Source organism: Lontra canadensis, unplaced genomic scaffold (genome assembly GCF_010015895.1).
Source record: "Lontra canadensis isolate GAN:19392208 unplaced genomic scaffold, GSC_riverotter_1.0 scaffold80, whole genome shotgun sequence".
Taxonomy (NCBI): domain Eukaryota; kingdom Metazoa; phylum Chordata; class Mammalia; order Carnivora; family Mustelidae; genus Lontra; species Lontra canadensis.
In genome coordinates, this window is record NW_022631074.1 from 6,196,111 (window position 1) to 6,221,649 (window position 25,539).

Sequence of the window (25,539 nt, forward strand, 5' to 3'; positions counted from 1 at the left end):
CCTATTTGTGATCTCTGTCAAATAAATAAATAAATAAATAAAATCTTAAAAAAAAACCCACTTATTAGTTTATCCAACATTTATTAAGTATTTTGTATCAGAACTTTGCTAGGCACTGCAGATACAAAAATACACGTGAAATGCTCCTTGTTCTCAAGGTCCACAGGGCAGTTGTCATAACATGGGGCAAGAACGTGGTAACAGAGAAGAATACAGAGGTAGCAAGAGGAGGGATACCCAGCTTTGGTCAGGTTAAAGATGGGGTATGGGTTTAACAAGTTCTATTTTACCAAATAAGCAACAGGTAAATATTTAAACTAAAGGTATTCTAATAATTTTTCATAACCTGGAAGTAATATAGGCTCATATAGCATTTGAAATATGAAAAGAAATATAAAGAAGAAAATAAGGCATCCATTGAAAGAAATTTATATTGACTTCCTTTGCATACAGTAATCATAACAATAGAAATCATAGTGCTATATAACTTGATATCTTTTTCTATTTAATTTGTTTTGAATATGTTAACCAAATAGTATTTGGAAATATACTTTTGAAATGGCTACATCATAATAAATCACTCCATTCATTCCTTCATGTATTCAGGTACCTAGGAGTATTAAAGACTTTCTAATGATAGGATCTCATTAAGGCAAGAAATAGATACAAAAACATCCTAGTGGAGATTAAAACATCAGCCTTTTCAATGATCCAGGCAAGAGCTTGATAACTCTTTGGGGAAGGAGTTGGCAGCTGGCCTGTGATCCATTTCTCTTTTGATTTCTAGGGAGGCGTTCCCACGGAAAAAAAGGCAGGTGACCCTGTTAAACATGTTGATAACTGACCTCCTTGGTAAATAGACTAATGAATTTTGCTGAGAGGAGAACTCCTACTTGTGGTATGCTTTGAGCAGAATATCCCTAGTTAGGATTGCCATGGTAAACACAACCTGGAATCTAGATTTATGAGGCACAGCTTCCTGGAGAATGTCATACAAGCTATTCAGCTCCCTAAGATATATTGGAGATGTGACATAACCTAAATGCTCCCCATTGTGTGAGGTGACCTGCGAACTTTGCATAGAGAACTCATCTGTTATCTGAGCTAGAAAACATTCTGAACTATAAGCAAGCCTGAGGTAGCCACATCAGATGTCCCTGCCTCTTGTATGCCATTTGATTGCTTGTATACTTGAAATTATTAGTAAAGCTTGATAGTGGCTATGATATCTGGCTTGTGAGACTCTAATTTGACAATCCAGTCCTTTGTGTTAACTTGTCCCTGAACCCCATCCAGGGACCTCTGAGGAAACCTCTTATTCCAGTCCCACATCTAAATCTTGAAATTCAATCTGCTAATTCACATAGCTCTTAGGCAGAAAGTAAGCGTCTTCTCCCTTTATAGCCTGTGCATGGAAACATGATTAAAAAGGTGAAAGGGTATGACCTGTTGTGCCAGAGTTTAGGCAGTTCCAGGAGAATAAGAGTTTGTGATGTTCCATGAATAGTAATTTTTCCATTTTGGCTCCACTCATTAGTAAAAATAATAAAACAATGTATGCTGTTTATTAACTGTACTAGCTACTTCTGTCCTTGCTTACAGTAAAGAGATGGAAAGAATCTTGAATTGTTTACTCCAGCAACATGCCTATCCCTGCCTGTGGGTAGAGGAAGGTGAGTCTCCTTCTTCATAGAAACAGGATGCAAGGATGGTGACAGTTCTCCCCTACTTGTGTATTCTGTTTATTGTAGTCTAAGTATTTATGGAGTGCCTTTTGTCTTCTGGGGACCAGTGGTAAAACAGGGCAGATTCAATCTTGTTTGAGTTGGCTGCCATTATTTTGTAAGTAATTAACCATCCATCATTACTGATTTAGGAGTTTCATGACTTCCGTCAACATCCCTGAAACTGGCATGCTACCTTTTTAGCTTGCAAGCAGGATAAATATAAGTCCCTTCACAGTTTTTGACTTTGTGGTACAAATACCTTCTCCATATTGTGGTTTGGTGGCTTACCCTTTACTCTTCTCAGTGTTTTGGGTTTGTTTTGTTTTTGCAAAGAGAGGCTGTTGCTTTTTATCTATATCTTCCTTTAGGATGAATGCTCTTTTGTGTGTCCTGTTTAAGAAATCTTTCCATACTTTAGATAATCTCTCATGTTATTTTCTGGAAGCTTTTATTTATTTATTTATTTTTTAAAAGATTTTATTTATTTATTTGAGAGAGAATGAGTAAGAGAGAGCATGAGAGCAGAGAAGGTCAGAGGGAGAAGCAGACTCCCCAAGAAGCTGGGAGCCCGATGCGGGACTCGATCCTGGAAGTCCGGGATCATGACCTGAGCCGAAGGCAGTCGCTCACCAACTGAGCCACCCAGGTGCCCCTGGAAGCTTTATTTTTTAACTTTAACGTTTAGATCTATAATACACCTCAGCTAATTTTTGTTTAGTAGCATGAGGTAGGAATCTATTTTCTTTTTTTCCTTTTCCTTTTCCTTACTTTCTTTAACCTTGCGCACGGATACCTCATTGTCCCAACAGCTTTTAGTTTATTTTTTTAAAGATGTACGTATTTATTTTGAGAGAGAGAGAGAAAGCACATGGGGGCAGAAGGAGAGAGAGAGAGAGAATCTCCAGTTGACTCTGCACTGAGCATGAAGCCCTGCAAAGGGTTCAGTCTCACAATCCTGAGATCATGACCTAGCCAAAATCAAGAGTCATACGTTTAACCAACTGAAGCACCTAGCACCCCCAACAGCATTTATTGAAGTCTGTCGATTTACCAGTACTCTGTAGTGCTACTTCTATCGTAAATCAGATGTCCACATTAACATCAGTCTGATTTCTGTTGATTCAGTTGCTTTGTTTACAGATCCTCCAGCTAGTACTACACGAGCTTAATTACCATAGCATTAATATCATAATGTGTAGGTGCAAATATTCCTTTTGTTTGTTTCATTTGGTTTTGTTAAGAGTATCTTGGCTATTTTCGATTCCTTTGCATCTTTACATTTTAGAATCGGTTTCTCAAGTTTCATAAAAAATTGTAGGGATTTTGATTGGAATTACATTAAATCTATCAATTTAAGGAGCTTTGACATTTTCCTGCTATTTCACAATATTGATAAATTTTTTAAAGTCTAAAAATTTATAAATTCTTCTGGATTTTTAACAAAACCCCTCATAATTCTGTAGTCTGTAGAAATAGGTAATTTTTTCTGGATTCTGTATGGTATTTTGCTTAGGACTTTTTCATGTGTGTTCATAAATGAAACTGGCCTGTAATTTTTCATTTTTGAAAGAGCCTTATTAGAGTTTGGAATTAAGGTTATACTGACTTCATAAAATGAACTGAGGAGTGGGTTCTCATTTATATTCTCTGGAACAGTGTATGGAAAATTGCAGTTATCTTTTTCCCTTGAATATTTGGCAGAAACTGCAGTTGAAGCCATAATGGTCCTGGAGCTCTGTGGGAAAATTTTTGACTGCTGATTTAGTCGTTTAATGGTTACAGGAGGTTTTTTTGTTTGTTTGTTTGTTTAAGATTTTATTTATTTGTTTGACAGAGAGTGAGCACAAGCAGGGGGGGCAACAGGCAGAGGGAGGGGGACAAGCAGGTTCCCCACTGATAAGAGAGCCTGATGTGGGGTTCGATCCCAGGACCCTGGGATCACAACTGAAGCTGAAGGCAGATGCTTAACCAACTGAGCACGTAGGCACCCCATAGTCACAGGACTCTTAACAGCTCTCTCTCTCTCTCTCTCTCTTTTTTTTTTTTTTTGAATCAGTTTAAGTGGTTTTTTTTTTTTTAAGTTATTCAGCCAATTCACCCAAGTCTACAAACTTACTGACATGAGGTTGTGTATAGTATCATCCTATTATCTTTTTAGTGTCTGTAGGATTTATAATAATGTCTCCTGTGTTATTTTTGTTAATCAGTCTTGCCTGAGGTTTGTCAAATTTTTAAGTCTTTTCAGGATCCAGTATTTAACTTTGTTCATCTCTTTTATTTTAAGTTTGTTTCCTGTTTCCAAACATGGGAATATATATATGTGTGTGTGTGTGTATATATATATATATATATATAATCTTACTACTTTTTAATTTATATTTTGATCAGAGAACATACGCTATATCAGCCTGTTGTTTACCTCTAATTATTTATAATTGTAGTTTTTAAACTTTGCTCTGTAAAGACATAAAGATTTTGTAGCATTGTTGTAGGAGCCATCTTGAGGGAAGGGAGAGGGATGACCAGGAGAGCCTTATAGTTCATCCCAGCAGATCCAGCTAGAGGTATGATATCTTCATATGGTTAAAGTTGTAGGATGTCATTTGAAGAAAATTTGTCATTAAAAAAGAATAAAAAGAAGTTTGAAAATCTTAAAAAAATCATTTAAATCAGCAGTAAGCAATCTCTCTTCATTTATAAGCACATTTGCCATGGGTCAAAATTAAGTCAATTCTGGTGGTTTTCTTGAAAGCTCTTTTTTTCTTGAAAGTTCTTTTTCTTTATATGAGTGAAGAGACAATATTTGGTAGTAGGTTAAAAAAGCAGGCCTAATGTAATTTGTTGTCACTCTTACTAACTTAAGCAACACAAATCTGCATTCCTTATATTCTCTTGCAGAGAGCTAAGGGGAAAGTATACCAAACATAAGATTTCCAAGTAGAAATGGGTAATAAATATGTTAAAACTTGCCATTTATAATCCATTTCAGGAATAGCTAGCATCATTTATCACTCTGCTACCATATATAAAAAAGTACTATATAAAAAATATTCCTTCTTCATGGTAAAAACTTACTGCCAGTGGAGAGAAGATAATTATCAGCATTGTTTTTGTTTGTTAGGATGACAAAGGAATAGCTGCTGGGTATGGCATCTCTGAAAATAGCAAACTCGGTCATGTTTTTTTATCTTGAATTTATGGAACTTCTTTGATAATAAACAGTTTGATATCTAGATATTTGATTACTTACTGTGAGCATAGTGAAGGGGACCTCAAGGCTTGGAAAGTAATACTTCACAAACTGATGATAGCACTGTGTAACTATCAGCCTGGAAATATCTGTGTTTTAGATTCTTACGGTACCTGAAATTTAATTTTGAATCTGCATTTATTTGATAGATTGTACATGAGCTTCAACTTTTCACCTTAATGTTTTCTTTGGTCATAGTACATAATAGTGGTATTTGCTTCCTTGCCCAGACTGCTGTTTACCAGCAGAAATAGTAAATGGATACAAACAGAGTGAAGTGATTAAAAAACAAACAAACAGGTCACGGAAAAATGAAAGAAACAGGAACTGTTGAAAAGGAACAAAAATAGAAAAATTGGAAATTAATACTAGAACTCAACAATGTAACATGGACAAAAATGTGGAATGGTAGTGAAAAATAAATGAAACAGGAACACCTGAAACAATTAGGAAAAAAAGACAAAATGTAGAGGAATTAAACATTTAGGATTATGGGGGAGACAAAAAGAAACAACTTAGACATATAAGCTTTGTGAGCTCATAACAATTGGCTAAAGCTGTGGTTTTATCATTTGTTAATTTATCTTGTAGTAATTAAAATATTTCTATTGGTATATCAAATTAGGCTAATTTTTTTTTAAAGAGTGAATTTATGTCCTTCCTTTTAAATCAGATTGCCTGCATTCCACACTAACTTTCTCTTTTAGATTTCCCTTATGTTACCAGAAAGACAGTGTCAGGGATAACCTTCATTTTTAAATATGTCTTAATGGCCTTTTTGGTGCCTAAAAGGGTTGTGGTACCAATTCCAATGAACTACCAAGTGGTACTCTGTGATACCACTGGGTGTGTAGCTACAGTTTAACTCCGTTCTTCACACTCTCTACTGTGGTGTCACTTCTTCCAGGTTAAGAGTTCAGCCCCACAAGACTGCCCTCACCACACTTCAGAAGCCAATTACAAGTCCATGTTTGTCACCTTGCTTCTAACCAATGAAATGTAAGAAGTTCCCATGATGCACTTGTTGGTTTGATTTGCTAGAACAGCTCACAGAACTCAGAGAAACATTTACTTGCATTTACCAATTCTATTAAAGAATATGTTAAAGGATACAGATGAATATCCAGATGGAAAAGATGCAGGGTATATGGGAAAGGGCACAGACTCTCCATGCACTCCTTGGGCATGTCACTCTCTCCCATCTTCTCTATGTGTTCACTGATCCAGAAACTCTCTGACCTATCCTTCTGGATTTTTATGGAGGCCTTATTACATAGACGTGCTTGATTAAATTGTTGGCTATTGGCAGTTGTTAAATCTTCAGGCCCTCATGCCTCCCTAGAGGTTTGGAGGGTGAGACTGTAAGTTCTAACCTTCTGGTCGCATGTTGGTTCCTCTGGAAACCAGTGCCCACCCTTAGTAGTTGTTCAAAAGTCCACCTCATTCATGTAACAAAAGATGCCTTTGTTACTCTCATCTCTTAGGAAATCTCAAAGTTTTTGGAGCCCTGTGCCAGAAAAAGGAACAAAGACCAAATATATGTATATTTATTTATTTATTTATTTGTTATAAATCACAAGATCACAGTACCACATACCTCAATTTTAAAATAGTGATCATAGTTTTCCCTATGGAAAGTCAAGTTCACCTACTGAAAGTTATCAAACTATTCCATTCAATCAGAATTGAGGCCACAATTGCTATGTAGTAACCTTCATTAACAGATTATTTTTCCTTCTTTAGGAGTTTATCTACAACCCTTCTAACAAGGGAAAAAAAACCTTCTTTCTCATATTTATAAATTGTTGGCAAAAAGTTTATTATATTTTTTCCGAATAAAGCCTCTGGCCTCTAACATTTCCATCTGTTCTATCACGTGAGAGTTGTAGGTTGCTTGAGCTGTTCATTATCCAGAATTTTTTAAAAATTTTATTTATTTTAGAGAGACAAAGGATGAATTGGGGAAGAGGAATGGGAGAGAGAATCTCAGGTGGACTCCCCACTGGGTGGGGAGCCCAATGTAAGGCTCCATCCCATGACCCTGAGATCATGACCTGAGTTGAAACCAAGAGTCGGACACAACTGACTGAGCCATCCCACCAGAATTTTTGAGTGTTAGTTGCAATGAACTTTTTTACACTGAAAAGTTCTTTGCTTGACCTACCTTTTAATTAAGGTAGCATTCATTCATTCACTATTTAATATATTTTGAGAACATACTTTCTAGTTGTGCTATATATAAACAAAATGAATGTAATATAAACCATGTTTTCAAGCAGCTGAAAATTTATTGCTTGGGAAAAACAGAGGAAGGAATTCCATGGGAAGTCAGTGTAAGTTTTAGAGATTATATAAACTTGGAAGTAGGTCTAGAAGGATGAATGAAAGCTTGTCTGATCAAAAGAAAATGAGAAAATAATTACATAAGCATTGGAACTTGCTAAGAATTAATTTTAACTACTTGACTTGAGAGTTAATTACACACATTGTCTCATTCTGTAACCAGCAGAGGTATTACTGACTGACAGCATTTGATCAGAGAAGAATCTCTGTAAGTGACGTAAGGGATCTTATAGGAATTAGATCTCACTGAATCATGGGAGCGGTTAAACAATCTATAAAAGTTGTATGTAATTGTGCCCCTACTTCTGGTGTGGGACCTGAAGTTAGCCAGGACTAGTAACCAGCACACAAGGTGGGGGCGAACAAAGACACACTACAACCCAGAAGGACAGAAGAACCACATCTTTCTATCACCAGAAACTGTATAGGTCTCCTATCACCACTAAGCATCTGATCTTAATGATGTGGGTGGTCTGCAGAATAGCTGGTGCGTTTCGAGATGGAGCTGCTTAGGAACGTGGTCTAGAATTCAGAGAAGCTGAAGGAAGATCCCATGATTGCTGGAGGAGCTGTCCCACCCCACCTACAAGTTGAGCCACTGGATCTACAACGACATGGGTGTACACGAGGTGATATGTGCATTTCAGGGAATTTTGACAGTTACAGAGGCATGTGTAACCCATAACGCTATCAAAATATAGAACATTTCTATCACGTCAGGAAGATTTCTGATGCTTCCTTAGAATCCATTTGCTCCTCTCATCAAAGGCAACACTGTTCTGACTTCTCTCACTATAGATTAGCTTTGCCTGTTCTCAAACTATGAAAATGTAACCAAACAACATGCATTCTTTTTTTATCTGGAATTTTTTTCTCTCAGCATAACGTTTTTGAAATTTATTCATGAGGTGTGAAAGCAACCGTTATTTTGGGACTAAATCTTACTCTCTGGATAAGAACATTTACTCAGAAGTGCTTGAAGAAGCCTTGAGGCCACTGTCTTATCTCTGTAAGAGCAGCCTCCTCAGGGAAACCTTTTTATCACTGCTTTATTTTGGGGCACAGAATCTTGACTTTTTCAACCCTAACAAGGCTCAAATTACTGAATTTTTTGTTGATTTAGATTATAATCCACAGGTTGAGGGCCTTCTTTAGAAGAGCTGTATTCCTTCCATCTTGTTTTCCAAATCCAAAGATCTTTTCTGAGCCTTCTCACATTAACACGCACTAACATTGTGAGATTTTCTTCTGGTCACCTTAGAGTTATATAAGCTTCAGGTAGCATGTGGTCTGTCTTCCAAGATATCATAAAACAATGATTTTATTAAATGTTATCACATGCCATAATAAGGGTTACTGGCTATATTAATCTGGGTTCTCCAGAGAAACATAGGATGTGTGCACATATACAGAAAGAGGGATTTTTTTTTTTAATTTTAATTTTTTTTTTTTTTTAAGAAATTGGCTCACACAATTATGGAGGCTGGCAAATTCAAACTCTATAGGATGAGTCAGCACACTGGAGATCCAGAGAAGATTTGATGTCGTGGTTCAAGTCTGAACAATACCAGCTGATAGAATTCTGTTCAAGGGAGGTCAGTCTTCTCTTCTATTGAGGCCTTCAGCTGTGACTGACTGGATGAGACCCAAACGCATTATGGAGTGCATTCTGCTTTACTCAAAGTTCACTGATTTAAATTTAATTTTATCCAAAAATACCACCAACGAAACATCCAGAATACTGTTTAACCAAATATCTAGGCATAATAGCCCAGTCAAGTTGACACATAAAATTAACACTCTGGCTTTGTAGCCAGTGGTGATTTGTTTGAATATTCTCTCCATTGCCTGCTTACTAAGCCAGTTCCACATTTTAGATTCTGCTAAAGCAAGTCCACATTTGGTGCCAAATTCAGTTTAAGTGAAGATAATTTTTGTTCTAATATAACAGAAAGAAATAGACTCAAAATAGTGACTTAAATAAGTAAAAGCCTGACTAGGTTTCTCAGGGTTCTGGTAACCATTTGATTACCAGACTCCACAATCATCAGGGATTCAGGCCCCAACTTTCTTCCACCTCATGGTCCAGGGTGGCTATTCCAGCCCTGGTGTTTAATCTGCATTGCAACTAGTAGGAAGGGACAAAAGAACATACCTCACATTACTTCTACTCACATCTCATGGTTAGACTTAGTTATAGGACTACCTTTGGTGAAAGGCAGTTTAGGAAATTAGCCTTAGCTATATACTCTTAAAAGTCACATTACTACAGAAGGAATTGAGAACTGGTATTGAGGAAAAATTAGAAGTGTTTGTCAAAAATTGGAAATCTCTTGATCAGATAACACTGGAAGATGCAAAGGAGATTTACAAGAAAATCCTTTAGCAAGAAAACCAATGTGAAAAATTTTACAATAGTCAAGATTAGGTAACAAAGACATTAAGGAAGTAAATGATAGGGAAATAGGGACATGTGGTTAGATTTGCAAGATAATTTCAATGGGGGAATTAATAGAACTTGGTGATGTATTTGCTCTGGAATAGGAAGGAGAAGAAAGTGTCAAGGATAACAACTTGAATAACAGCATGAGCTGTAGAGCTCTACTGTCTGAATTTGATTTTTGTCTTGTATATTTCCTGAGTGGCCTTGTAGTAGTTGCTTAACTCTCTTGCCTTGGTTTTCTCATCTGCAAAGTGGGAATAATAACTAATGTTTGAAAACTTAATTGAAAGCTTGAATGAGATACCATGTAAAACACCCAACTTTAGGAAGAAAAAATAAACCAAGGAGGGGACCTAGCTGGCTCATTTGGTAGAGCATACGACTCTTGATCTCAGAGTTGTAGATTTGAGCTCCATGTTGGGTGGAGAGATTACTTAAAAATAAAATCTTTTTTTTTTAAGATTTATTTACTTATTTATTTGACAGACAGAGATCACAAGCAGGCAGAGAGGCAGGCAGAGAAAGAAGAGGAAGCAGGCTCCCTGCTGAGCAGAGAGCCTGATGCGGGGCTTGATCCCAGGACCCTGGGATCATGACCGGAGCCGAAGGCAGAGGCTTTAACCCACTGAGCCACCCAGGCGCCCCTAAAAATAAAATCTTAAAGGAAAAAAAAAAAAAAACAGCCTAAGGATAAAATTCTTGGGAAGACTGATATTTAAGGGATAGGAAGAAGAGGAAAGGTGGTTAAGGAGGCTAAAGGGGAACTTCAGAGAAGGAAGTGTGAACAAAGGAAGAGTAGTGTCCAGAAACCACAGTGGGAGAATGTTTCTTGAGGTTGAGGATGAAAGAATCAAATATTATAGTTAGATGAGGGCTGAAGATGAAACTTTTGGGCTGGTTTTATACTCATTTTATTCAAACAATACTCAGAATTTGGTTAAATGAATTGCCAGATGATTTGGAGTTTGGAATAATTACCAAATTACTCCAAATTATTTGGAATTTTAATGGAGGTTCTCGGAGGTTCTCAGAGGTTCTAACAGTCAAGTGTAGTTTGTTTAAATTCTTTAAAACTATGATTTAGATGTCAGTCTGTGGTGAAGATGTTCAAATTATGTCTCAGCATGAGGTATTTGCTTTCATTTACCTCATCGTAAATGCTCTATCACTGGAATAGGTAAAGATTGTGTATTCCATAAAAGGAGCAGGCAGCCAAGATTCTCAGGTCATAGTGTCAGACCTAGTAGTTCTTTAGTTTCTTTACGTTAAAAGTGCCTCCAAGTATATAGTTACTCCCTACCTTCAGTGTTTGGGACAGTTGAGATGATAAAATGTACGCACGTGGCATCCTCTTTTTTTCTTGGCCTAAATTCCATACCTGTTTTAGCAGTGGTAACATTTGCTTCAGGGTATGTAGCAGTGGTAAAGCTTGCAGTCCTTTTCCTGGTATTCAGTTAGGGTGGCAGTCTTTGTGCTGCATTAATTAGCTTTGTAACTTTGAGTAAGTCACTGAGTCTTTGTGACCACCCTCCATTTGGTAAATTGGGTCAGACTATTTACCCTCTGCACCTCATAAGGTTTTATTAAGACTCCATGTGTGAGGTGCTCTTTAAATTAAGTACCAAATAAACATAAGATAATATGACTAATTAGACTGATAGCTTGTCCTTCACCTGGCTAATGTAGGAATCGCATCTCATTTGATTCCTGGACCAAATCCATATTCCTGTTGAAACAGGAGTCTTCTATTTTATTTGAAAGAAAAAGTAAAAATTTCTTCCTGGGAGAACATGTGCTGTGTGTGCAGAGTTCTCTGGAGGCATTTAACCTTTTCAGTTTGGGATTTAGTTTGTCATTTAAGTAGTTAAGATACAGAGACTGCCAGTACTTTTCATACGTCTTTCACATTAATTATAGAAATGTTTTTCTTTCTATGTAACTTGAAAGTAACCTTATGAAGTAGCCTTATATATAAAACCTTTGAAATACTAATTGAATATTAAATGGTTACAAGGGACCAATTGCAGGATTGATGCTTTTCTGCCCACTTTAAATTTTTTAAAGTTACTATAGTCTCACTTGGCTTTGTTAAAAAAATGTTTAATACTAGAGTTTCTAAGATGAAGGGAACAAGATTGAGAATACTGTGGCAATGAAGGAATCTTTAAGTCTGTTTCACTTGATTGCTTCTCCATATTTACATCTGAAGAAAAGGAAGCTATTGCCTTAATGCTTTAATGTTGCTAGAAGGGACTTTAGGAAAGATGAAGAATAAATATATTAATCACAGTGATATTTAGCTGTAATCTTAATTTTTCAAAAGTGTAGACATCTATGATTGCTTTACTTCTGCACCAGAAATTATTGTAGGAGGGGCAGTGACTAACTTCAAACGTGTTACAAGGAAGACATAAAAAGATGTTGTTTAGGGGCTCCTGGGTGGCTCAGCCGGTTAAAGCCTCTGCCTTTGGCTCAGGTCATGGTCCCAGGGTCCTGAGATCGAGCCCCACATCGGGCTCTCTGCTCGGCAGGGAGCCTGCTTCCCCCCTCTCTCTGCCTTTCTGGCTACTTGTGATCTCTGTCTGACTTGCGGTCTCTGTCTGTGAAATAAAGAAAATCTTAAAAAAAATTAAAAAAAAAAGATGTTATTTATCTCCTGATATGTAAGTAAATCATGAGGAATTAAAGGGGGAAAGAATCACTTTCTGTTTTGGTCAAAAGATGGCACTATTGCTGTGCTGATTATTTTCTTCTGCAGTTTCGTTCAGTCTTTTTAAATATAGAAAACAGTTAAAATTAGTGATCTAATTAACACTGACCCTCCCAACAGCCACATTACTAATCAAGGACCAGAAGAATATACCAGAAAAATGGAATTTATATTTTTAGAATGTGTTAGGTTGTTTTAGTAGCTATTTAAATAACATTTTCTGAGATTCAGGGATTTACCTTAGGAACAACAGGACACCCTGCATCATGTTATCAATTTTGGTTAAGTGTGAAATACCTTTAGTTTGGAACCTTGATAGCTACCAGAGTTTCAAGATGTTTTAGTTTTATTTTAGTTTTAGGGTTTTTTGTTTTTTGTTTTTTTTCTAGTTTTTTAAAGTCCTTGAACTTGTTTTCATTAAGGTGGTTAATACTTTTATCCTTCAAGGTATTAAGGCCAGGTAATGATTTTTTTTCCCCCCAACCATTATACTTTATTTATTGATAGCTGGTAAACTATGTGGACCAGGCTGGAAATGTAAAGGTGGTCTCCCTTCTTGTTCTGGGAGTGCCAGCAACTTCTTATCTTATTTCTAAGTCGGTACCTTAAATGGCTCTTGGGGCTTAATTCTCTGTTTTTCTTTGAGCAGGTCTTTTAAGGGTGGAGAAATTCAGGGAAAAGCACTGAACAAAATGACAAACTCCTTTAAAAAGGGGCTTTATTATTGATTATACAAAGTGTTCTTTAACAAATACAAAATAAATAAAATTAAAAATACAAACATACGAGTCTCAGAACAGTTTTGGGGGAAGGTGGAATCCTCAGTCCATTGAGAGAACACAAAACAATCCAGTATTTTTTGCTCACTCTGTACTAGAATAGGAGTACCCTGACGGACTCCTGCAAATAGACTGCAGATTTACCTATCTGGTGCTTTTTAAAGTTAAGATTTAAATCGTTTACTTTTAAAAGTAATTAAGCTTTAATCAGTTAATTATGTGGCTAGTTTATCATGTAGATACAAGACAGGATCTAGTTTATGTCGTTTGCATTGTAACTCATTTGAAGCTAAAATACCAGTCCATAATCTTATTCAGAATGTTTGAGGCCAGATATGTTTCAGAGTTATTTTTTTTTATTTTAAAAAAGGTAATGTAGTAGATATTTGGTATAATACTTCCCCCAGTAGGGTCTGAGGCAGCAACCTGTCATCAAATATTATGTTTTCAACCTCTGAATAGTTATATCACATGGGCTAAGTCTTGACCGTAAATAACCTCACATCAATTTAGGTCAGATTTTGAGGCCGGTGAGTCTGCCACAGACTTAAGAAAAAAAACTAGGTTGCAGAGCTTTTGGATTTTACAAAGACATGTAAGAGATAATGGAACTGAAGTCTCATTGCAGTCTACTCTGTGAACTGTCTGAAATCCACTAAGGTTTTCTATTTGTAAATGGGAAAATTTAATTTATTCTATTTAATGGTTTCTTTTTTTTTTTTTTTTTAAAGATTTTTATTTATTTATTTGACAGACACAGATCACAGGTAGGCAGAGAGGCAGGCAGAGAGAGAGGAAGGGAAGCAGGCTCCCTGTTGAGCAGAGAGCCGGATGTGGGGCTCGATCCCAGGACCCTGGGATCATGACCTGAGCTGAAGGCAGAGGCTTAACCCACTGAGCCACCCAGGTGCCCCTAATGGTTTCTTTTTTAAGAGTATGTTTAATTGGGGTACCTGGGTGATTCAGTCATTAAGCAACTGACTTCAGCTCAGGTCATTATCCCAGCGTCTTGCGATCCAGCCCCTCATCAGGCTCCCTGCTCAGCTGGGAGCCTGCTTCTCCCTCTCCAGTTCCCCCCGAGCTTGTGCTCCCTCTCTCACCATCTCTCATAAGTAAATAAAATCTTTAAAAAAAGAGAATATGTTTATTTTGTGTTTAACTAGGTTGTTCAAGCACAAAATGCATTTCAGCCTATTCCATAATAACACTGAAAGACAACCAAAGATTTGGAGAAATTTGTATGGCCAGTTTCTACCATAAAACAACAGGCTATCTAGCATAAGTTCTGTGGCAAAGAAAGTCATCATTCTTTTTCTATTAGGTATACTTGAGGTAAAAGCATTTCCCACTTTATTTTATGCTGTACTACTAATCAATACCAGCTTTATTTCCTACAGCATGTTGTGAGATAGAATCTTATTTCAAATTTAAAGTAGGGTTAAGCCTGATCACAACTTGGGTAGGGGGTTTCTGAGGGGAATGTATGTTTCAGTTAATGATAGAAGGATTGTGTAATGTGACAAATCTGCCTCCTTTATAGAAGTACTTCCCCTGGTTCTGCATTACAGTGTATTCAATAATATATATATGATATATATATAAAATATATAAAATACAAGATAATGTCTGCTAGTTTCTACTTCAGTTTAAAGTATTACCACCTAATCTGATCAGATGAATACTTTTGCTCCATCTATTGTAGTTAGTCATGACATCTTTTTCTGCTTTCTGCTGGCAAGTATGATTAGAATGCTTTGCTAACCATCTCTCTAGCATCTGTTATAATTCAGTGACAAATAATGCCATTCTTAATACAACTTGGTTTGTAGTAATTTCATGTAGTATAGTTTGGTTATAGCATAGATGAAAATAATCCTATTACTCAGGTTCTTGTTAAACTATGAAATTTATAGTTATTGAGAAGCCAAGGGGCCACAGGTCATTTGGAGAAAATTAGCAGAGGATACCATTATGCCAAACGGATGTTGCTTAGTTATTTAGTTTTCTTTCCTATTATTTAAAAAAAAAAAGAGAAATTTTCATAATAGAGAAATTTACATAAGTATAGAGAGAACCCTTTTTGCCTTCTACCAGACGTCAGATCCAATGCATTTTATTTTTCTTTTCTAATCCTGACTTACATTTTTATATGGTCAAGACCACAACTTTTCTACCTTGTATTATTCAAGTCTCTCTGACTTCTAAATGTTTTTTTCCCTTTCCAGAATTTTAAATTTCTTACTGGGCTTGTTAAGACCTATTAAGCGGTATCTTTATTCTGATTATAATCATTTCTGTCCTGAAGCATCACACCCTTCTCACATCCTCCTACCTAACTGTTCTAAAATATATATATATTATATATATATATATATAATATATATGTATTCATATTATATATTACATATATATACACAATCTTTTTGTGATTCAGATGAAATAATAATTACTTCGTTCTTATGGGCTGTTTCAAAGTATGCATGAATTATAGAAGCAGATGATTTATCCTAGACACTACTAGTAGTGTCTAGTAGTTTACCTACTACTAGTAGGTAAAGTAGTACGTATTTACATACTTATATTTTAGAAATGTATTAATTTTCACTTAATATTATAAAACACATATTAATTATCTTTTACTTTATTGGAATGCCATTGCCGGAAGTACTAGTTTTTAAATCATTGAACTAATCTATAAATACTCTAGCCTTAACTAAAATTAAGTTACCTGTTGCCATTTATGTGTCAAAACTGAAGAAACTATTATATGCATTGATAAATGCTAATTAGAAAGATATCTTTATACTTTCTAATAATTCTCAGAATCCTAGGAGTTCTTCACGTGCCTGTTTTCCTTGATCTATGAATACAAAATTATGGTATTTATTTTTTAAAGAATTTATTCATTCATTTGAGAGAGAGAGCACAGGCAGAGGGAGGGGGAGAAGCAAACTCCCTGCTGAACTGAGAGCCCAATGTGGGGCTCGATCCCAGGACCTGGAGCTTTTGACCTGAGCCAAAGGCAGATGCCCAACCATCTGAGCCACCGCAGGTGCCCCCAAATTATGGTATTTTTAAAATCTATAACTGCTCTAAGCAAAAGGACAAAAAATGGTGTTTAAACAACAATCATAAGCAGCAAACAACCACAATTTGTTAGAAATCCCTAACATTTTTGTGCTAGTGTGTTGAGATTAACCCAGTTAGTAACAAAGCCTTTGTGTTGCCACATACAATTTTCTTGTTTAGAAATTAATGTGACTAGTTAAGTTATACCAACCTAATTTTAGAAACATAAATTATGAATGTTGGAATGAAAACAAACCAGGAGAATTAGCCAGCACTGTAAAAATTAATTTAAATTTCCATTAAGCCAGGAACATATTGTTTGTAAATGTTGAGCCTTCTGTGTACTTTTGTGTAACTGTAATAGGAAAGAATCATATTTATTTGATTAGGTATTGGCTTTGCTAACTGTGTAAGTAAGAGCAAAATAAGTCCTTTTAGTGGGGATTTAAAAAAGCTGTATTCAAACTGCATAGATCCCCTACACAGTAATCACAGTTTTTTAAAGAATATTCTGTACCCGGATGCCTGGGTGGCTCAGTGGGTTAAAGCCTCTGCCTTCAGCTCAGGTCATGATCTCAAGGTCCTGGGATCGAGCCCCGCATTGGGCTCTCTGCTCAGCGGAGAGCCAGCTTGCCCCTCTCTCTCCCTGCCTACTTGTGATCTCTGTCAAAAAAGTAAATAAAATCTTTAAAAAAAAGAACATTTTATACCCATTGCTATAATCCAAAATGAGTATAGTTGTAAATTACACAATTTTAGCAAAATCTTCTGATGCCTTAGTATGTTAGCTGTAAATAAAGAAACCATCCCAGTTGTGTATTAATTTCCTATTGCTGCTATAATAAGTTAAAACAAAATTAGTGGCTTAAAGTAGCACAAGTTTATTTATCTTACACTTCTGGAGGTTTTAAGTTCAAAATTAAGGTCCTGGCAGAGCGCAATTCCTTCTGGATGCTCTAGATGGGGGCTATAGACTGAATATTTGTATCCTCCCAAAATTTATGTTAAAATCCTAATTGTGAAGATGATGGTTTTAGGTGGTAGGCCTTTGGGGTGATTAGGTGATTAGGGTTGAGCCCTCATGAATGGAATTAGTGCCCTTATAAAAGAGAACCCAGAGAGTTCCCTCACCCTTTCTGCCATGTGGGGACACAAAGGCCATCAGTAAACCAGGCAACAGGTCCTCACCAGGCACCAAACCTGCTGGTACCTTGATCTTGGACTTTCCAGCCTTCAGAACTGTGAGAAATAAATGTTTATTGTTTATGCCACTCAGTCCATGGTGTTTTTGTTATAGCAGCCCAAAGGGATTAAGATGGAGAATTGTTTGCTGGTCTTTGGCCAGCAGTCCTGTCACTCCTGCTTTAGCTTCAGTCATCACCTCTTTCTCTGACTCTCCCTCCTCACTTTTTGATTTTTAAGTAAGGATCTTTGGGGTTATATTGGGCATACTCAGATAATCCAATTTAGTGTTCCTATCTCAAGTTCCTTAATTTAATCACTTCTTCAAATACCCTTTTGCCATGTAATGTGGCATGTTTAAAGGTACTGGGATCAGGATATGGCCAACTTTGGGGGGCCATTATTCTTCCTACCACAGGCTAGTCACAAATGTGAACCCATGAATGGTTCACATCTCTGCTGTTTAGATAGGAGCCTTTTTTTCTTTTTGTGGGGGAATATTAGGGAACGGTGGAAAGTAAGATACATATAAACATTTTTTTAGAGATTACCAACAAACACTGAAGGTTAAGTCGGTTTTTTGGTGGTAGGCACTTCCCCAAATATTTTTTACAATAAATGAATACATGAGAAATTTTGAATACCATTAAATTTTAGTCATCTGGGACCCCAGGCAATAAGTTTTCTAGAGAGTTAATCCCTTAAGAGTAAAAAAACCCCCAAAAGTTAACAATGTCTGTGGGAATGTTTTTTATATTTATCCTACTGTCATAGCTCCCCTTTAATTTGTGTTATCATAGAAATACATCATATGGGAAAAAAGTGAAAATATAAATGAACTTTGAGTTAAAAGAGATTTACTCCTACCACTCCCCACTCTTTCCTTAGTCTTATTCCTCATAGGCAACCACTTCTAATTATTTGTTCTTTACCTATTCTGCCTGTTGCTCCCAAACTTCTAACTAGTATGTTTATCTTTTATTTTTTTTAAATTTATCAACTTTAGACATTGACTACTGACTTCTTCCTGGGCTTCTCCCACCTAGGCCACCCTTAACCTCCTCACCCCACTCTGCACCCTGAGTTCTTAGTACCCTGTTCTGAGTTTCTCTCTCATTCATTTCAGAGACTTAGCATTGCATGCTTAGATTTACACTTCTTATTCTGTTAGTGGAAGGGTCTCTGAACACATTTCCAACTTTATTCTTTTTGAAATAATGAGGCCACTATCTCTTGGTTTCTCTTTTTGTTATGTAAGAATATTTGTAGTCCCACCCCGCCTTCCATTTCTCCCTCCCCACTTCCCAGTGATTTACAACTGCACCTCTACTGTCTGGTCCACAGTATTCTTTCTGAGATGTACAAATCTGTTCTAAAGCATTACTAAGGTCAGTCCGGTGGGATGATTCTGAACACTGAAGACCAATAATGAGTATATATTGTTTAAATCTGTAAATACTGTTCACTGCGGAATGGACTGATAACCTTAGAATTGCATTTCCTTTTCTATTGGTTCACTGTTACGATCGAGTGCTGGAAGGAAAATGTTCGTACAATCACATTTGATGGGAAAATCCCTTTCTCTCCTCTTTTTCTCCCTTCCCCCAGCCCCAGCTCAGTTGTATATACCAAATCTTCAAGGTTTTCTCACTTTTCAGTCATTTCATCTCTTCTGTCCCTTCTCACTTCCTTCTAAATATCTCCCTCTCATTCTAACCTGGAGTAGTTACCCTCTGGGGCTCCTGAGTAGTTATTCTGGAATTTCACTCCCTCCACTGCTTTCCTATGTTACATTTACGACATTCAGTCTCACATTTCTCCCCTTTCTTGATTTACCTCCTCATTTTGCTAGAGGTAACATTTCTGAGTCATCAGATATCTGAACGTTTCCATATTTCTCCTATATATTTATTTGACAGTTTGGCAGTAAATAGCATCAACTTTAAATTGCTTTTTTCCAGGATTTCAAGTGAGCTGTGCCATTGATGCCAGTCTGTTTCCTGGAGCATTATTGGTGACCCATTTTTCTTTCTGAAGGCTTTTAGCATCTTTGGTTCTTGAAGTTCTAAGGTTTAATAATAATGTATCTAAGTATGGATGTTTTTCATTCATTATAAAATTGACGTGTTTACAGTGTTAATATAAGACCTTCTATATCCCTTCCTTTTAACTTTCTGATCTCATCTCATTCTGCCACCCCCTTGCTCACTTTGCTCCAGACACACTGGCTCCTCTTTCCTCAAACGTGCCTCAGGGTCATTGCACTGGTTATTCCTTTTGTGTGGAATGCTCTTGCCTCCAATATCTGCATGGCCACTTCCTTACCTCCCCAGGTCTTTGTTCAAATGTCACTTCCTGAAATGTCATCCTACTCAAACTACCCCATGTAAAATTGTAATCTTCCTCCTGCCCCCATCCAAGCTCTTCTAATCCTGTTGTCTTGATTTAATTTTCTTCATAAACCTATTAGTGAATAAAAAAATATATGCAAACTGTAATATTATAAAGATATATTTGGTCTTTGTTACTGGATCCAGGCCAGAGGTCCTAAAACCCTAGTAATTTCCTAAGTGGTAAGAGGGATGCAAACATCTTTTATTATAATACTTGCTTTTTGTTAATATGAAAGGAGCAATGTTTGTTATTGATAAAAGCTTTTGTCAACCACACTTTAGTTTATATCAGTGAGGTGGCTTTTGGAAAGCCTCTAAGGGTGTCAGGGGAACCAACCATGTGACTAGAGGATTGGAGCTTTCAGCACCCCCTTCAGAGAGATTGAGTGAAAACACCAATGGCTAATGTTTTAATCATTATGCCTACTTAATGAAGCCTCCATAAAAAACCCTAACTGAAGGGATTTGGAGGGCTTCCAGGTTGGTGAGGAGGTGCTGGTGAGGAGGTACTGGGAGGGTGGCATGCCTGGAAAGGACACAGCAAGTCTGCACCCCTTTTCCCATACTTTGTTTTATGCATTCCATCTGGCTAATCCTGAATTGTATCTTTCTATAATAAATCAGTGATCTAATAAGTAAACTCTTTTCCTGAGTTCTTTGAGCCATTCTAGAAAATTGTTGAAACCAAGGACAGGGGTTGTGGGAACCCTCAATTTATGGCAGGTCAGTCAGAAGTACCAGAGGCCTAGACTTCCAGTTGGCATCTGAAGGGCAGCCTTATAGTAAGCCCTTAACCTTGGGATCTGATACTAACTCCAGGTGAATAGTGTCAGAATTGAGGTAAATTGTTGGACTTGCAGTCAGTGTTCTCAGAGAATTGAGGAGGATTGTCTGATAAGGGAAAAATACACAAACATATATACATACGTGTGTGTATTATGTATGTGTTTACACACACACACAAGTTGTCCTTTGGTGTGTATATACTTTGTACTAGTTTTCTAGGACTACCATAAATTGCCATAGACAGAGTGGCTTAAATCACAGAAGTTTATTTTCTCACAGTTCTGGAGGTTAGAAGTCTGCGAGCAAGGTCCCCAGGGTTGGTTTCTTCAGGCCTCTCTGGTTGGCTGGTAGCTATCTCTCGTCTCCCTGCGCCTTCTTATGGTCTTCCCTCTATAACTCTGTGACCAAATTTCCTCTTCCTATAAGGACACCAGTTTTGTTAGAGTAGGACCCAGCTCGTTTTAACTTAATTGCCTCTTTAGAGATCCTATTTTCCAAATACTATTAGATTCTGAACTGTTGGGGGTTAGGACTTCAGCAAATGAATTTGGAGGGAGGGGACACAATTTAGCTCATGACAAACTTACCGTCATTACTATTATTATTGTTATTTTTTATATATATTCTGTGTCCCCCAGCCAGAATGGTAGCTTCATGATGGCAAGGAGTTTTTGTTGTTGTTATTGTTGTGTTGTTTTTAAAGATTTTACTTATTTATTTGACAGATTGCACAAGCAGGGAGAGTGGCAGGAAGAGGGAAAAGCAAGCTCCCACTGAACAAGGAGCCTGATGTGGGGTTCCATCCCAGGACCCTGGGATCATGACCTGAGCCGAAAGCAGACACTAAGCCAACTGAGCCACCCAGGCATCCCAATTGTTGTTCTATTTTAAAACATACCTAACATTTAGAACAATGCCAAGCAACATAATAGATGCTTAATAAATAATAATAAGAGTTCTAGCCTCTTGATAAGTTCTTTCATCTTAAACACTCCTTTTATCTCTGGAAAATTCTCTTAAATTTCATTGTTTTAGTGTCCCCCCTACTTCAGTTTTCTATATTACCTTTCCAGTACTCCTATGAATTAAAATTTGGACCTACTTGATTGATCTTGTCTCATTTTTAGTCAATCTGTTCTACTTTTTTGATGATTTCTTCAGTCTTAACTTCTAAACACTTCTACAAAGTATTATTTATTTTGTTAAACATGTATTTAACTTCTATGAGCCCTTTCCTTGGTCCTGTTCCATGACATTCTATTATTGTTTTATAGGTGCTATATCTTTGCTTATCTTTTTGCATTTAATAGGTCTTACTATGTCTCTTGTTTTCTGAATTTTCTGTTTCTTCCTAAGCCATTTTTTGTTTGTTTTTACTGTTAACATATTTCTTTTTGAGCATTTATCACCCAAAATTATCTGGCAGTCCTTGGTTGTACATTTTTATTTAATGGGACAGTAAAATACTAGTAGTTTTATTTTAGAAGTTTGAAGGTGGGATTTTTTTGCCCAGTGATGTCACTTTATGATGAGCAGGCAGTTACCCTGGAGGCTCCCTTCAAGGGAGAATGCGGAGGACTTTGGTTTCAGGGGCAAATCCTGACAGTGGCTGACTTAGGTCTCCTCAGATAATTTATTCAACTTTCTTAGATAAAAACCTTCCAAACTTTTTACCTGGCTGCTTGACTTGCCATACGTGGGAGTATGGAATCAATGGTTTCTTATATATGTTCTGAATTAATATCGTTGTTTTCACTTTTTACTCCCATCACATTATAGCTGGCATTTCCAGTTTCCAAACTCTGTAGTCCACAGGTCAAATTATGCTCCCTGTGGCTGTTGTCCTCGCCATGAGAGGCTCTCTCCTCTCTCTTGATCTGCTACCACTCCATCTGCATATCATCCTTCAGAAATATGTTGAAATCTGTTATCAGTTAATAAGTCTATCGTATTTACTTTGTTGTTTTGAGTTGTTACTTAAAAATATATGTATATATTTTTCACTTTGTGTTTCAGGGTGTCTGAGGATATTTGAGGAAAGAAAAGTTTGTCATCGGTTTGTCTTTTTTTTTTTTTAAATCAGTTTGTTTGTCTTGAATTAGGATTCCTCAATCCTTTAGTAATTGGACATATGGAATAGAATTTGAACTTATTTTGATAATGTGTATCTTCATTATAAATCTCCGTTACTGGCATGTGCTGCAGATTGTTAAAATACAAACATGAGACATAGGATTGGCTGTATACTTAAGTCCAGTAGAGGTTTTAGAATATGGACTCTTTAAACAAAAAACCTTGAGTAGTAATTATTTAGCGGTTATCACCACAGCAGCAGGACTAAAACTTTTATTGTTTTCTCTCTCAGTAGATTACCTTGTCTCCCACTCCACTCTTATTATCAAGGCTTTCTTTCTATCATGAACTTTATTTACCTTAAAACATCCTAGTTCCCTCTTCATGCTTCCATGTTGTTTCAGATGAATTGCTGGAACCCCATCTTTTGTGAAGCTGACTCCTCCATTTGCTGTCCGAAGTCCTAGATCTGTTCTTCTCCTGGATCTGCATTTACAAATATGTTCAAGTCTTCCTCAAAAACAAAAACAAACAAACAAAAAAGCCAAAACAAACAAAAACACCTTTCTTTCCATCTTTTCCTAAAGCTACTTTCATCAGGTGAAGCCCTCATTACTTCCTGAGTTTTGTCTCCCTTTAAATGTAGGTATTCTCTCTTAGTGTCTTCCTTTAGTCCACTATTTCCTTGTTCTTTTTCGGGGAAATCCCATTTACGCCCATGACTTTAGCTATCACTGAACCCTAATTGCTTTCCTGAAGTTCAGGTGTTCTTTCCACCTACTCATTAGTACCACTCAGTATATTCAAAGACAAACCCATTAATCATGTTCCACCCTCATCCTCCTAGCCTTAACAAACAAACAAACAAAAGAACCAGCCAAACACATTCTCTGTTTTTCCATGTTGATTGATCTGATTATCATTGTTTCAAGTCACATTGGAAAGAAATAGCTGTAGGGCTAGAAAACACCCACAGTTATTGCAGCCTAAATCACAGTAGAGTTATTTTCAAGTATAAGCTTCCTTGCCCTCTGACCTCATATTTTCCTTTTCCTGCGTCTAACCAAACTTCTCCATTTTTCTGATTACACACAGGTCTGCAATTAAGGCCTTACGCCCTGGAGGGTTGCTTGTGTACTCTACATGCACACTTTCCAAGGCAGAAAATCAAGATGTCATCAGTGAAATTTTAAACTCCTACACGAACATCATGCCTGTGGACATTAAGGAAATGGCAAGGACTTGCTCTCAAGACTTCACATTTGCTTCCACTGGCCAGGAATGTGGACTCTTAGTGATTCCAGACAAGGGCAAAGCCTGGGGCCCAATGTATGTAGCCAAATTGAAGAAAGCATGGACTACATGAAATTGGTGATATGCATTTTGTAAGCCATGACAGTGTATTATTATATTTACATTTCTGGGTTCTCAAGGTGTTAACATTTAAATAAATGTGGAGTCATTTTCCCTGGGTCTGTTTGGAATCCTGTTTACTTAATACTTGGCATCTCAGAATGTAGGCTTGAGGATTTTCCAGGTGTATTTTTTTCCTAGAAGTATATCTATAGCACTGGTTTCAGGTGTTGCAGATGGTGTTTGTTCTGAGTAATAAATCTGCTGTCTTTTAGTTGGCATTTTGTAGTTAAATTAATCAGAATATGTGGTTTTATGCATACTATGTTTAAGGATACATTGTATCCATGATGTTGGTGTTTTGAACCTTTAAAAATGGACATTTGGCTGTCCCTTTTATAATGTTTCTCCTTATCAAATATACGGATTCTTTCAGAGTCCACCCCCCCACATTTTTCTGTAAGAACTGATTAGTATTCTGAGACTAACTTCTTAAGCGGCACTATTTTGAGTTCTAGAAAATAGGTTTCTTATTTGCCACATTGTTTTCCACTAAGGACTATCTTCTGTTTACTGCAAAGGTCAGTGACTCTATTGACACCAGCTTTATTTCTCCACTTTTTTTTGTATTCACAAATACAAATTGAAAGGGTAAATTATGTTGAAAGGCTGTTAGAACAGCAGATTCACATGCACAAGTTTGACTTTCGACATTCAGCTTGTAGAATAATGGAGTCTATCCAGCAGGCTATAAAGCAAGTGCTTGAAACAAAACCAGAATGATTAATAACTGCAATAACTGAACTATATTTGGAGAGTTTTGTTACATAATTGCAGTCATAATGAGCACTACAGAATCTGATTATCTTACAGTTGCAATCTGGAGGGGCTTTTTATTTCACTCCCGTTATGAAATGTTATATGAGAGTATGATGTCACATATTAATGCACAGGAGGGAGATGCCTAGTGAGAGTGGATTATATTATTACCAAAACCCAATACCATTTACTGTGTGGCTCTCCCTGTTTACATATATCCTGGAATATTGTGTACATTTTTGTATATGTACTTAGGGTTTTAGCTTTAGGTTTGGATCATGTTTTTTCTCTAGAAATTGCTTCACTTAGAGTCCAAAGGTACTTTACCAACTATTAAGAAAAATTATGCAGCACACTTCAAAAGATAGTATGTATTTGGAAATTAACTTAAAAAAAAAACTAAAGAAATAGAAAATTCTGCTGAAGCTGAATCCTTTTGAATTTGTTTACTATATTCTGCATATTTAAACTAGAGACTCTTATCTCCTGGACTGGTCCCCCCAACCAAGCATATATAACCAGTTTCTTATAGCTGGGAAAGAAAAAGCTGGATCTCTTGGACTCAATGAAATATTTTGGATTAAGACAGAAAATTAAAGATACTGGAAAATG

At 36.7% G+C, this 25,539-nt stretch overlaps 1 protein-coding gene across 1 annotated transcript in view; it reads left to right on the plus strand.

The window, feature by feature from the left end:
* The window catches only part of NSUN3 (NOP2/Sun RNA methyltransferase 3), a 56,264-nt gene extending 30,994 nt beyond the window's left edge, over window positions 1-25,270 (plus strand). Inside the window, exon 6 of the mRNA XM_032882239.1 lies at window positions 23,851-25,270. Coding sequence (XP_032738130.1) covers window positions 23,851-24,121 — 271 coding nt within the window. The 3' untranslated portion in view covers window positions 24,122-25,270. The remainder of the gene's footprint in view (window positions 1-23,850) is intronic.
* Window positions 25,271-25,539: the final 269 nt, after the last annotated feature.